Source organism: Oncorhynchus gorbuscha, linkage group LG02 (assembly GCF_021184085.1).
Source record: "Oncorhynchus gorbuscha isolate QuinsamMale2020 ecotype Even-year linkage group LG02, OgorEven_v1.0, whole genome shotgun sequence".
NCBI classification, from domain to species: Eukaryota; Metazoa; Chordata; class Actinopteri; order Salmoniformes; family Salmonidae; genus Oncorhynchus; species Oncorhynchus gorbuscha.
Genome location: NC_060174.1, coordinates 2,407,386 through 2,422,854, shown reverse-complemented (window position 1 = coordinate 2,422,854; position 15,469 = coordinate 2,407,386). Strand labels below are relative to the sequence as shown.

The 15,469-nt window shown below is 45.1% G+C and overlaps 1 protein-coding gene across 5 annotated transcripts in view; it reads right to left on the bottom strand.

The window, feature by feature from the left end:
* Nucleotides 1-14,751, bottom strand: part of tmem131 (transmembrane protein 131) — an 80,561-nt gene extending 65,810 nt beyond the window's left edge. For all 5 annotated transcript variants that reach the window (XM_046299617.1, XM_046299624.1, XM_046299630.1 and 2 more), the window contains exons 1-3: nt 14,593-14,751; nt 7,146-7,207; nt 6,049-6,089 (exon numbers count right to left, since the gene is read on the bottom strand). In XM_046299617.1, the coding sequence (XP_046155573.1) occupies nt 6,049-6,089; nt 7,146-7,207; nt 14,593-14,716 (227 nt within the window). In that variant the 5' untranslated portion in view covers nt 14,717-14,751. The remainder of the gene's footprint in view (nt 1-6,048; nt 6,090-7,145; nt 7,208-14,592) is intronic.
* Nucleotides 14,752-15,469: the final 718 nt, after the last annotated feature.

Genomic DNA, 15,469 nt, shown 5'->3' with positions numbered 1-15,469 from the left:
AATTGACGGGTGGAAATCTGTCCTTTGGTCTGATAAGCCCAAATTTGATATTTTTGTGTACAACCGCCGTGTCTTTGTGAGACACAGAGTAGGTCAATGGATGATCTCTGCATGTGTGCTTCCCACCATGAAGCATGGGGGAGGAAGTGTGATGGTGCTTTATTTGTGACACTGTGATTTATTTCAATTCAAGGCACACTTAGCCAGCATGGCTACCACAGCGAAACACCATCCCATCTGGTTTGCGCTTAGTGGGACTATCATTTGTTTTTCAACAGGACAATGACTATAAACACACCTCCAGGCTGTGTAAATGCTATTTGACCAAGGAGAGTGATGGAGTGCTATATCAGATGACCTGGCATCCACAATCACCCGACCTCAAACCAATTGAGATGGTTTGGGATGAGCTGGACCGCAGAGTGAAGGAAAAGCAGCCAACAAGCTCAGCATATGTGGGAACTCATTCAAGACTTTCACCTGGATCATCGCAGCTAGCTATCCGATTGGCTTATCCTAGCTAATGTCCTTGTCTCCCGGAGAAAGCACCAATTAGCCTGGAGCTAGCCTATGCTAGGCCCAATTCCCAGCAAACTGAAGAGGTCCATCAGCCACTCCTTGGGCTACAATACCTATTTTACCAATTGGCCTGGACCCTTTTACTACACAAACCCCTGCTGATCCATCACAACTAGTCTGCCGACGTAACTTCCGTCACGACGTCCTTCTAAGGCCCTTGTGCTTGCCCCGGCCCGCTAGCTGTCTGAATTGCCGTGTCTCCAGCCCATCCAGCTACTCATTGGAGCCTATGATCACTCAGCTATGCATGCCACTCCCTAATGTCAATATGCCTTGTCCATAGCTGTTTTGGTTAGTGATTATTGTCTGTAGAGCTCTCCAGCCCTGCTCAATATGCCTCAGCTAACCCTCTTGTCCCACCTCCCACACATGCGGTGACCTCACCTGGTTTAATTGATGTCTCTAGAGACAATACCTTGCTCATCATCACTCATTGCCAATGTTTACCTCCACTGTATTCACATCCTACCATACCTTTGTTTGTACATTATGCATTGAATCTATTCTACCGCGCCCAGAAACCTGCTCCTTTTACTCCCTGTTCCAAACGTACTAGACGACCAGTTCTTATAGCCTTTAGCCGTACCCTTATCCTACTCCTCCTCTGTTCCTCTGGTGATGTAGAGGTTAATCCGGCCCTGCAGTGCTTAGCTCCACTCCCATTCACCAGGCGCTCTCATTTGTTGACTTCTGTAACCGCAAAAGCCTTGGTTTCAAGCATGTTAACATTAGATGCCTCCGCCCTAAGTTTGTGCAGTGAATAAAACACTCTGCCAACCCGGATGTCCTAGCCGTGTCTGCATCCTGGCATAGGAAGGCCACCAAAAACCCTGACATTTCCATCCCTAACTATAACATTTTCCGACAAGATATAACTGCCACAGGGGGCAGAGTTGCAATCTACTGCAGAGATAGTAAGACAGAACTCTGCAGGCTATCCAGGTCTGTCCCCAAACAATTTGAGCTTCTATTTTTAAAAATCCACCTTTCCAGAAACAAGTCTCTTACCGTTGCTGCTTGCTATAGACCACCTTCTACCCCCAGCTGTGCCCTGGCCACCATTGAATTGCTTGCCCCCCAGCTATCTTCAGAGCTCGTGCTTTTAGGTGACCTAAATTGGGACATGCTTAACACCCCAGCCATCCTACAATCTAAACCTGATGCTCTCAATCTCACACAAATGATCAATGAAGCCACCAGGTACAACACCAAATCCATAAACACAGGCACCCTCATAGAGATCATCCTAACCAACCTGCCCTCTAAATACACCTCTGCTGTCTTCAACCAGGATCTCAGCCTCATTGCCTGCATCCTTAATGGGTCCGCGGTCAAACGACCACCCCTCATCACTGTCAAACGCTCCCTAAAACACTTAGAAAGGCGAGCAGGCCTTTCTAATCGACCTGGCCCGGGTGTCCTGGTAGGATATTGACCTCATTCCGTCAGTAGAAGATGCCTGGTTATTCTTTAAAAAGTGCCTTCCTCACAATCTTACATAAGCATGCTAGAGGTCAACCGATTAATCGTAATGGACGATTAATTAGGGCCGATTTCAAGTATTCATAACAATAGGAAATCGGTATTTTTGGACGCCGATTTTGCCGATTTAAAATATATATATATTTTTTTTACAACTTTATTTAACGAGGCAAGTCAGTTAAGAACACATTCTTATTTTCAATGACGGCCTGGGAACAGTGGGTTAACTGCCTGTTCAGGGGCAGAATGACATATTTTTACGTTGTCAGCTCGGGGATTCAATCCTGCAACCTTACAGTTAACTATCCCAATGCTCTAACCACCTGCCTGTTATGCGAATGCAGTAAGAAGCCAAGGTAAGTTTCTAGCTAGCATTAAACTTATCTTATTTTTTTTAAATCAATCAATCATAATCACTAGTTATAACTACACATGGTTGATGATATTACTAGTTTATGTAGCGTGTCCTGCGTTGCATATAATCGATGCAGTGCGCATTTGCAAAAAAGGACTGTCGTTGCCCCAACGTGGACCTAACCATAAACATCAATGCCTTTCTTAAAATCAAAACATAGTATATATTTTTTAACCTGCATATTTAGCTAAAAGAAAGGTTAGCAGGCAATATTAACCAGGTGAAATTGTGGCACTTTTCTTGCGTTCATTACACGCAGAGTCAGGGTATATGCAACAGTTTGGGCCGCCTAGAATTTTACGTAATTATGACATAACATTGAAGGTTGTGCAATGTAACAGGAATATTTAGACTAATGGATGCCATCCGTTAGATAAAATACCGAACGGTTCCGTATTTCACTGACAGAATAAACGTTTTGTTTTCAAAATTATAGTTTCTGGATTCGACCATATTAATGACCTAAGGCTCGTATTTCTGTGTGTTATTATGATATGCAACTTCTCAGGGAGGTTAGGGAGGTTAGGAAGGTTAGGGAGGTTAGGAAGGTTAGGGAGGTTAGGAACCAATATACACAGGCAGTTAGGAAAGCAAAGGCTAGCTTTTTCAAACAGAAATTTGCATCCTGCAGCACAAACTCCAAAAAGCTCTGGGACACTAAAGACCACGGAGAATAAAAGCACCTCCTCCCAGCCTCCCACTGCACTGAGGCTCCACAATAATTAAACATTTCAATAAGCATTTTTTTTTTTTTACAGGTGGCCATGCTTTCCACCGGGCCACCCCTACCCTGGTCAACAGCCCTGCACTCCCCAAATCCAGATAGCTGATGTTCTGAAAGAGCAGCAAAATCTGGACCCCTACAAATCAGCTGGGCTAGACAATCTGGACCCTCTCTTTCTAAAATGATCAGCAAAAATTGTTGCAACCCATATTACTAGTCTGCTCAACCTCTCTTTCGTATCGTCTGAGATCCCCAAAGATTGGGAAAGCTGCCGCGGTCATCCCCCTCTTCAAAAGGGGGAGACACTCTAGACCCAAACTGCTACAGACCTATATCTATCCAACCATGCCTTTCTAAGGTATTTGAAAGCCAAGTTAACAAACAGATCAGCGAACATTTCCAATCTCACCATACCTTCTCCACTACGCAATCGGGTTTCCGAGCTGGTCATGGGTGCACCTCAGCCACGCTCAAGGTCCTAAACGATATCATAACCACCAACGATTAGAGGCAATAATGTGCAGCTGTATTCATCGACCTGGCCAAGGCATTCAACTCTGTCAATCACCACATTCTTATCAGCAGACTCAACAGCCTTGGCTTCTCAAATGACTACCTCGCCTGGTTCACCAAATACTTCTCTGACAGTGTGTCAAATCGGAGGGCCTGTAGTCCGGACCTCTGGCAGTCTCTATGGGGGTACCACATGGTTCAATTCTTGGGCCGACTCTCTTCTCTGTATACATCAATGATGTCGCTCTTGCTGCTGGTGATACTCTGATCCACCTCTATGCATATGGCACCATTCTGTATACCTCTGGCCCTTCTTTGGACACTGTGTTAACGAGCTTCCAAACAAGCTTCAATGCCATACAACTCTGGTGCCGTGGCCTCCAACTGCTCTCAAATGCAAATAAAATGCAAATAAAACTAAATGCACGCCCATCCAGCATCACTACTCTGGACGGTTCTGAGTTACAATATGTGGACAACTACAAATACCTAGGTGTCTGGTTAGACTGTCAACTCTCCTTCCAGACTCACATTAAGCATCTCCAATCCAAAATTAAATCTAGAATCGGCTTCTTATTTTGCAATAAAGCATCCTTCACTCATACATACGAGGCAATACTATCCTGCCGATCCTTGACTTTGGCGATGTCATTTACAAAATAGCCTCCAACACTCTACTTAGCAAATTGGATGCAGTCTATCACAGTGCCATGCATTTTGTCAACAATTCCCCATATACTGCCCACCACTGCAACCTGTATGCTCTTGTTAGCTGGGCCTCGCTTCATATTCATCGCCAAACCCACTGGCTCCAGGTCATCCATAAGTCTTTGCTTGGTAAAGCCCTGCCTTATCTCAGCTCACTGGTCACCATAGCAGCACCCACCTGTAGCACGTGCTCCAAGCAGGTATATTTCACTGGTCATCCCCAAAGCCAATTCCTCCTTTGAACACCTTTCCTTCCAGTTCTCTGCTGCCAATGACTGGAACGAACTGCAAATATCACTGAAGCTGGAGACTCATATCTCCCTCACTAATTTTAAGCACCAGCTGTCAAGAGCAGCTCACAGATCACTGCACCTGTACATAGCCCATCTGTAAATAGCCCACCCAACTACCTCATCCCCATACTGTTATTTATTTTTTTGCTTCTTTGCACCCCAGTATCTCGACTTACACATTCATCTTCTGCACATCTATCACTCCAGTGTTTAAATTGCTAAATTGTAATTATTTCGCCACTATGGCCTATTTATTGCCTTACCTCCATTTGCACACACTGTATATAGACTTTTTTTTATTCTATTGTGTTATTGACTGTACGTTTGTTTACTCCATGTGTAACTCTGTGTTGTTTGTGCTGCACTGCTTTGCTTTATCTTGGCCAGGTCACAGTTGTAAATGAGAACTTGTTCTCAACTAGCCTACCAGGTTAAATAAAGGTGTTCTCAACTAGCCTACCTGGTTAAATAAAGGTGTTCTCAACTAGTCTACCTGGTTAAATAAAGGTGTTCTCAACTAGCCTACCTGGTTAAATAAAGGTGTTCTCAACTAGCTTACCTGGTGAAATAAAGGTGTTCTCAACTAGCCTACCTGGTTAAATAAAGGTGTTCTCAACTAGCCTACCTGGTTAAATAAAGGTGTTCTCAACTAGCCTACCTGGTTAAATAAAGGTGTTCTCAACTAGTCTACCTGGTTAAATAAAGGTGTTCTCAACTAGTCTACCTGGTTAAATAAAGGTGAAATAAAAATAAAATAATCATGGTAGTGAATGTAGAAGTGTTTAGAAACATATTGTGTTCTTATTTACAATTAAAGGGACTCCAAAATGACACAATACATTATTTACCATGAATTTCTATTGGGCACAAAATAATCTGAAACAACCAAAACAAACAGAAAATGCATCCAACAAATGTGTGTAGAGTCACAAGCTTGATGTAGTCATTCCATGCTGTGAATATGGGACCGAATACTTCCCTTTAACTACACATATGCGGATGGGTTTGGTTCCCTAAAAATGGGGGACACTATGTACAAAAAGTGCTGTAATTTCTAAACGTTTCACACGATATGAAAACATCCTCAAATTAAAGCTGAAGGTCTGCACCAGTATTCAGTTACTGCAGTTTCAAAACTGCAATATGTTTTTTTGTAAAGGCTGTCCGTGCGTCAGGTAATTTATCTAATTACAGATTCACAACTCCAGTACCAAGCATTGGCCTTCCTAATGTGAAACACATGCAGAGATCTGTCTGTTTGTAGTCCAACTGGATAATGTAGGGGAGGGGGGGCAGGACATTTGATTTGAAGAAGCCAAAAATAAACAACTTACCTTTTTCGATTATATAAACTTAGATCACAGTCAAACTCTGTCTGCAAAGAGAAGAAAACAATCATGATATGTTTAAGTAAAACTTCTGAAAAAGTTTGTTAAAAATGCAAAACAAGGTTTTTTTGTGTTTTTTTTTTATCAGGAGAATGTATTATGACAAGGAAGATATATTTTAGTGTGAGGGTGTGAAACAGTACTGTATGAACATAAAAACATCTTTAGAGCCTGTATATCAGCAGTATTCCCCACTGGCAGGGCATCTCTCTGAGTCAGTATACATTCATCTGTGAAAGTGAGTATCCTTCTGTATGAATGAGTGGGGAGTGTGTAGGAAGCTGCCAAGTGAACTAAATCCAGTGTGATCTACTATATATCAGTGCTTCTTCCTGATGGTCAAAATTAAGCCATGCCTACGTCCCAAATTGCACCCTATTCTCTATATAGTGCCCAGAACTCTCTGGTCAAAAGTAGTGTACTATATAGAGCATAGGATGCCATTTGGGAAGCACCCCATGCCAGCAGGATAGAAGAAATGGGAAATACAGCTGGTCCTTAATCGCACCCTATTCCCTATGTAGTGCCCATAGTGCTCTGGTCCAAAGAATGCTCCAGTCTGAGACTGCCATCGTCGAAGTAGTTTGTGGTGACGAGTGTCGTTGTACTAAACATAGTCATCAGTGATTGGTTCGTCTCTAACCAATCAGAGTATCAAAGCCAATGACACATTTTCAAACTACCGCTTTACCCACGTGTTCTGGCTCTGGCCCAACCCATCGGTTTCTGGACCAATCAGACGGCCCTGAATGTGTCCGCATTCGGTGGACGAACAGAGACGTAACTCAGATCCAGACTCATTGATGAGAAGTAACTAACGTGGTGTTGCGTTTGGCCGGAGCCAGGAGTCTAGGTAGGCAGGCAAAGGATAGGGCTCCTTTGGGAGGCAGCCCTGGCTCTGTTTCTATACCAACTAGTCAACCTACTACACAATAACAGACAGCTTTACTGAGCCAGGACAAACAGAGGGAGCCTCCAGTCAGGAAAGTAACGAGTGTTTTCACAAAAAGGTTAACTGGTTAAAGAGATGAACTGTGGTTTACCTGTAAGAGACCTCCTTCTCCAAAGTGTAGCACCTCCAGGATTGTGTCTGACTGTATGAACGCTGTGAACACAGAGGAATAATACTTCAAATGAGTCAGGAGTTACATGTCACTTCCATTTGGACAATAACTACTAGCTCCCTGGAAGAAACCTGGTCTCAAAGCATTTCCTATTATTCAGTATGTAAATACAATATGTTACGTTATGGTAGTATGATATGTTTCATTTCGTATGGTATGTATTAAATTGTGGATGTCCATCACCCATTTGGTATTACATTACAAATTTACAAAAGATATGATGAAACGGTTAGGGGAAAGGTTAGCTAACATGTTAAGTAGTTGCAAAGTAGCAAACAAAAAAAGTGTAAGTAGTTGAGAAGTTTCTAAGTAACCAAAATGCTAAAGTTGTTCGTGAGGAGATTCAAACTCGCAACGTTTGGGTTGCTAGATGTTTGCGTTAAGTAACCATCGGTCTTATGTAACATATCATACTAATTGAGTGTATATTTATGTTTACTATGTTACGTCTAATCTATGAGACCAGGCTGCTGGAGATGGATCTGTATCAGACATGCAGACAGTGTCCCAAGTGGCACCCTGTTCCCTTACAGTACACTACTTCAGACCAGGGGACCAGATACCAGGGGATACCAGGGGACCAGATACCAGGGGACCAGGGGACCAGAGGAGCAGGGGACCAGGGGAGCAGGGGACCAGAGACCAGGGGAGCAGGGGAGCAGAGACCAGGGGAGCAGGGGAGCAGAGACCAGGGGAGCAGATACCAGGGGAGCAGAGACCAGGGGACCAGGGGACCAGAGACCAGGGGACCAGACACCAGGGGACCAGGGGAGCAGAGACCAGGGGACCAGACACCAGGGGACCAGGGGAGCAGAGACCAGGGGACCAGAGACCAGGGGACCAGACACCAGGGGACCAGGGGAGCAGAGACCAGGGGACCAGGGGACCAGGGGAGCAGACACCAGGGGACCAGAGACCAGGGGACCAGAGACCAGGGGACCAGAGACCAGGGGACCAGAGACCAGGGGAGCAGACACCAGGGGACCAGAGACCAGGGGACCAGAGACCAGGGGACCAGAGACCAGGGGACCAGAGACCAGGGGACCAGAGACCAGGGGAGCAGAGACCAGGGGAGCAGACACCAGGGGACCAGGGGATCAGAGACCAGGGGAGCAGACACCAGGGGACCAGAGACCAGGGGACCAGAGACCAGGGGAGCAGAGACCAGCGGAGCAGACACCAGGGGACCAGGGGACCAGGGGAGCAGAGACCAGGGGAGCAGAGACCAGGGGACCAGAGACCAGGGGACCAGAGACCAGGGGACCAGAGACCAGGGGAGCAGAGACCAGGGGAGCAGAGACCAGGGGACCAGAGAACAAGAAGCGTCCCTTTTTCAGGACCCTGTCTTTCAAAGATAATTCATAAAAATCCAAATAACATCACAGATCTTCATTGTAAAGGGTTTAAACACTGTTTCCCAATGCTTGTTCAATGAACCATAAACAATGAATGAACATGCACCTGTGGAACGGTCGTTAAGACACAAACAGCTTACAGACGGTAGGCAATTAAGGTCACAGTTATGAACTTAGGACACTAAAGAAGCCTTTCTACTGACTCTGAAAAACCAAACATTTTGACCTAAGACTGAGTTTTTACTAGGATTAAACATCTGGAATTGTGAAAACTGAGTTTAAATGTATTTGGCTACGGTGTAAACTTCCGACTTCAACTGTATATCCACGTGGGTGATTGAAAGATGAACTGAGGTCGGTGGTGGTAATGCACCTTATTGTGAAAGTCAGTTGCCAATCGCCATATAAACTCCAAAGAAGAAGAAGAATCCTGGAAGGAGGAGAGATGACTAGAAATGAGTCGGTTGACTGTTTTATGTGTGGATTGATTGTCGGAGTAGAGGACCTTGTGCATTTCAGGTAAAATAAAAATCCAATGTTTATATCCCAGGACAAATGTGCTAGCAACAGCAAGACAATGAACTCACTCTCAGACCTCAGCCCGGCCTCAGACCTCAGCCCGGCCTCAGACCTCAGCCCGGCCTCAGACCTCAGCTCAGACCTCAGCCCAGCCTCAGACCTCATCTCAGACCTCAGCCCAGCCTCAGACCTAAGCCCAGCCTCAGACCTCAGCCCGGCCTCAGACCTCAGCCCAGCCTCAGACCTCAGCCCGGCCTCAGACCTCAGCCCAGCCTCAGACCTCAGCCCGGCCTCAGACCTCAGCTCAGACCTCAGCCCAGCCTCAGACCTCAGCCCAGCCTCAGACCTAAGCCCAGCCTCAGACCTAAGCCCAGCCTCAGACCTAAGCCCAGCCTCAGACCTAAGCCCAGCCTCAGACCTCAGCCCAGCCTCAGCCCAGCCTCAGCCCAGCCTCAGCCCAGCCTCAGACCTCAGCCCAGACAATGGTTTGCATTATCCAAATCAAGAACAGAAACAGCGCAGCATTCATAGTGACGTAAGAGACCTCTCAGAAGGAACAACAACAATCGTCAGGTCTGTGTTCTTCATTACGTTCTGTTCTAGTGTACAGACTGCAGAGGAACAACCCAGGCTACCGAGCCCAGAGATCTCTGACAGGGCTATGACAGCCTACTCATTACAGTAATACTGAGGAGTTATTAACCACATTAGGCCTACGTTGACAATAACATTTTTAAAAGAAATAGCTATTCCTATTTAATGACAAGTCAATGACAAATTCAACAATGAGGAAATGAATTGTCACACCACTCATTACATGAAACCAGTTAGGACCGAGATGATCTGCTCCTCTGCAGCTGCTTCTCTAACTCAACATGACTCACTGCTGTTGTTATCCTGACAGGCTGATGACACACACAGTGTCGAGGGCAAGGAACACGCCCCCTACCCAGTGGTGTGATACACCTGTGTGCATCACACCATACCGTGAATCACACCCATACGCCTAAACAAGTCTACAACACATCTTAAATGAAGGACTAACTGGTATTCAGTAGATACATGACTTTCTCTCTTCCCGTCAGAGGCATCACAATATATATATATATTTTTTTCCACCTATGCAACACTACTAGCCACCTACCAATGGCAGGAAGTTAGCTTTAGCCCAGATAGGTTCTCAATCTCACATCCTCATAACAAGCTACGAAGATGCCGTTTCAGGCTATCATTGAGCACATGCACACAATAATGCGCTTATTGTGGATAGTCAGGTTAGAATAATTGTTTTGTTTTTTTAACATTTACATGCTTTGCAAGAAGAATGATTTCCCTAATAATCCTGTTTCCATGGGCACATCTAAATATCAGGTTGATGGGACTTTCTGTTTATAAATGCAGAAAATCTCCAATCAAAATAAAACATTGTACTGTACCAGTCAGCGACCGTGTGATTTTTTTGCAAAGACTTTTTGGATATATATCGTTTTTAATGTAAAAACTATGTATGTGATGCATTCTTTCAGCTTTTCCAAACTAATTTCACTCGCGCATAAGAGGGAGGCTTGCGCTATACCCAGTGGTGTAAGTCGCTCTGGATAAGAGCGTCTGCTAAATGACTTAAATGTAAATGTAATGTGTCAAATGCACAGATCAAATACACCGCCGGAGCGACGATTAAGCCGCGTTTACATGGCGAAATACTTCTCAGAAAAGCAGGTGTTTTAAATCAGCTTACTTCGATTATGACCTCACAATGATTAAGATAAGCAGGAGTAAGGCGTTTACATGACTAATGCCATAATCGACCTACTGCCATAAATCAGTTTAATATCGAATTACGCTATATATACACACACCAAAGTATGTGGACACTCCTTCAAATGAGTGGATTTGGCTATTTCAGCCACACCATGGAATCTCCATAGACAAACATTGGCAGTAGAACGGCTCGTACTGAAGAGCTCAGTGACTTTCAACGTGGCCCTGCCATAGGATGCCACCTTTCCAACAAGTCAGTTCGTCAAATTTGTTCCTGCTAGAACTCAGCCGGTCAACTATAAGCGCTGTTATTGTGAAGTGGAAACGTCTAGGAGCAACAAAGACTCAGCCTCGAAGTGGTAGGCCACACAAGTTCACAACAAATGTATTTATAAAGCCCTTCTTACTTCCGCTGATATTTCAAAGTTCTGTACAGAAACCCTCAGCCTAAAACCCCAAACAGCAGAGCAACGCAGGTGTAGAAGCACAAAAAAGAACAGCAGAATGCTGAAACCCATCAAAAAAATGTATCTGTCCTCAGTTGCAAAACTCACTACCGCGTTCCAAACTGCCTCTGGAAGCAACGTCAACATAAGAACTGTTCGTCTGGAGCTTCATGAAATGGGTTTCCATGGCAGAGCAGCCTCACACAAGCCTAAGATCACCATGCACAATGCCAACCGTCGGCTGGAGTGGTGTAAAGCTCACCACCATTGTACTCTGGAGCAGTGGAAACACGTTCTCTGGAGTGATGAATCACAGATCACCATCTAGCTTGTCTAACAATCTTAGCTGGCAAGGTTGGTCGACTTTAGAAAAGCAAGCAATAACTAAATAAGACTCACATTCCTTTCAATCTTTTATCCAGATTTGAGGAGAGATGCATATTTAGATTCATGAAGAAGAAAAAAAAACAGAAACGCCAGACAGGAAGGAGACAAGAGGTATACTTAGATATGCAGAAAAATATCTTGGTTCTAGATTACAGAAAAAAGCTGTTTCAGCTGTGGGAAAAATGGCCAAAATAGGCTGAGAAGGTAGGCTGAGAAGGTAGGCTGAGAAGGTAGGCTGAGAAGCTAGGCTGAGAAGCTAGGCTGAGAAGCTAGGCTGAGAAGGTAGGCTGAGAAGGTAGGCTGAGAAGGTAGGCTGAGAAGCTAGGCTGAGAAGCTAGGCTGTGAGGGTAGGCTTACCGGAAGTGGTGCAGGACTAGTGGAGGGTCAACGCCATTTACCCACCTTTTTCAGAAACATGCATTGAAAGTATAGGGGAGCGTACAGGAAGTTTACCAACCTATTTGAATGTTTTTACTGCAACACACGGGCTAACGGTAGGCCTGTTTTAATAATACACACTGTTGCCTAGTCTAGTGAATTGACTTTGTGTGTTAGGGTGACCGTCCCTTAACACACAAAGTCAAGTTTCAGCCCCATTTCAGGAGTCCTGACTTTTCAGGCTACAAGAAAAAAAAAAGGTACATTTGTCAGCAAGACATATTAATTAATGAAGGTCTAATCAATGTCTAATGTCTAATCAATCAAACTGATGTCTATTTCCAATCATCAAATGGCAGTTTGGATGCTGGAATTGTTTTGGAGTGGAGGAACATGCACAGGTAGACTACTTTTGGAAGTGATTTGTTTGACAATCAGATTTTAATATCATGACTGGTTGTGTTCAGGCCACATTAAAAAGACAATACATTTTTACTGTTTAAATTACTATTCCAATGTTGTGCCCTCAATACAGAGGCCCCACCCCTACCCCACCCTCAATACAGAGGCCCCACCTCTACCCCACCCTCAATACAGAGGCCCCACGCTCAATACAGAGGCCCCACCCCTACCCCACCCTCAATACAGAGGCCCCACCCCTACCCCACCCTGAATAGGCAGAGGCCCCACGCTGAATACAGAGGCCCCAGGCCCAACCCTACCCCACCCTAGGCAATAGGCAGAGGCCCCACCCTCAATACAGAGGCCCCAGGCTGAGAAGGTAGGCAGAGGGTACCTGAACCCTACCCCACCCTCAATACAGAGGCCCCACCCCTGACCCCACCCTCAATACAGAGGCCCCACCCCTACCCCACCCTCAAGTGGTGCAGGACTAGAGGCCCCATTTACCCCTACCCCAGAAACATGCATTGACAGTAGGGGAGCACCCCAAGTTTACCCCACCCTCAATTGAGAGGCCCCACCCCACCCCTACCCCACCTCAATACAGAGGCCCCACCCTCAATACAGAGGCCCCACCCCACCCCACCCTCAATACAGAGGCCCCACCCCTACCCCACCCTCAATACAGAGGCCCCATCCCTACCCCTAATCAATCAAACTGATGTCTACCCATCAAATACAGAGGCCCCACCCCTACCCCACCCATCAAGACTACTTTTGGAAGTGAGGACCCACCCCACCCCATGACCCCACCCTCAATACAGAGACCCCACCCTACCCCTACCCCACACTCAATACAGAGGCCCCACCCCTACCCCACCCTCAATACAGAGGCCCCACGCTCAACCCTCAATAGAGGCCCCACCCCCTACCCCACCCTCAATACAGAGGCCCCACCCCCCCCCCCCACCCCACTCAATACAGAGGCCCCACCCCACCCCTACCCCACCCTCAATACAAATGTTTGTTTTCTGTGTTGAGTTGGCAAGTTCATTGTAGGTAACCAACTACTGTAGGTAACCATCTACTGTAGGTAACCAGCTACTGTAGGTAACCAGCTACTGTAGGTAACCAATACTGTAGGTAACCAACTACTGTAGGTAACCAGCTACTGTAGGTAACCAGCTACTGTAGGCAACCAGCTACTGTAGTGTAGGTAACCAGCTACTGTAGTGTAGGTAACCAGCTACTGTAGTGTAGGTAACCAACTACTGTAGGTAACCAGCTACTGTAGTGTAGGTCACCAGCTACTGTAGTGTAGGCCCCAGCTACTGTAGGTAACCCTCAATAGTGTAGGTAACCAGCTACTGTCAGTACAGAGGCCCCACCAGCTACTGTAGGTAACCAAATGCTACTGTTTTCTGTGTAGAGTTGGCAGCTACTGTCATTGTAGGTAACCAGCTACTGTAGGTAACCAGCTACTGTAGGTAACCAGCTACTGTAGGTAACCAGCTACTGTAGTGTAGGTAACCAGCTACTGTAGGTAACCAGCTACTGTAGGTAACCAGCTACTGTAGGTAACCAGCTACTGTAGGTAACCAACTACTGTAGGTAGGTAACCAGCTACTGTAGGTAACCAGCTACTGTAGGTAACCAGCTACTGTAGGTAACCAACTACTGTAGGTAAACAACTACTGTAGGTAACCAGCTACTGTAGGTAACCAGCTACTGTAGGTAACCAGCTACTGTAGGTAACCAACTACTGTAGGTAACCAGCTACTGTAGGTAACCAACTACTGTAGGTAACCAGCTACTGTAGGTAAACAGCTACTGTAGGTAACCAACTACTGTAGGTAACCAACTACTGTAGGTAACCAGCTACTGTAGGTAACCAGCTACTGTAGGTAACCAGCTACTGTAGGTAACCAGCTACTGTAGGTAAACAGCTACCCATAAAGCAATAAACCAGAGACGGTGTAAATAAAAAATAAATTACCTAACCAAAGAAGTTATCTCGCGACACAGAGGTAAGTAGTGACACCCTTGCTAGCAACCAAGCGAGAGTAAAATCTATAAGATGTTTGTTCACGCCAGGAATAAAAAATCATGTTTGTTCACCTTGTTTGTTCGCCTGCGCCGTGTGTATAAAAGTAATAAATAAAACCCGCAGCAATCCTACGCATGACAATTTAGTTTTTGTTGATGAGTGAAGAAAACTCTGTGCTCTTTCCCGGCTCGCCATGCTGATGTGTGTCTCGGTATCCGTGTGAAGGGGCAACTGCTTGCATGCACATATAAACACTGCTACAGGAGACAGATAGATCTCTACTAGCTAGTGAACTCGAGAAAGCCCCTGCTGGAAGTCTGTCAGACAGCAGTGCAGTGCATATAATAATTATTGTAATTTCTTAAACTCCTGTAGCGCTTTTCATAATATAAAAGTGCTTCATAAGCAACGAACAAACAAACAAAATATAGCTGCGAGAAGCAATGAACGGGGTTCACAGGATGACAAAAAGTACACAAGATCAGTTGGATAACAAAGCAAGTACTCTATCATGTGGGAACTTATTCCTTTATGTTCTGAAGTATGATTCATGAGAAAAATATGATTTTGAGCGTAAGTGTTACATATGCAAATAATTTGTTTGAATAGTTTCCTTGTTTTTGTTAGATATCAATACCAATACCAAGTTAATCTTAGGCACGTCCATGATAGCGATGTCAAGTTTCAAGTTGAAAGGCCACTGTGGAGTGAATTTACAGTGCTTTAAATACACACGTAAAATCAGATTTTTGATTTGTCAATCACTTTTGACCAATCCCTCAGTTTTTCTCAAACTAAGTTAAGATATGTACCATGGGCCGACATTCCATTGGTGTCATTTGGACTTATGTTTCATGAGAAGAAGATTTGAAGTATTTTTTAGCATATTAGCATATGTGCAATATGTATCTACTGGTATAGTGGGGCCATCTTTGAATGCATCAACTA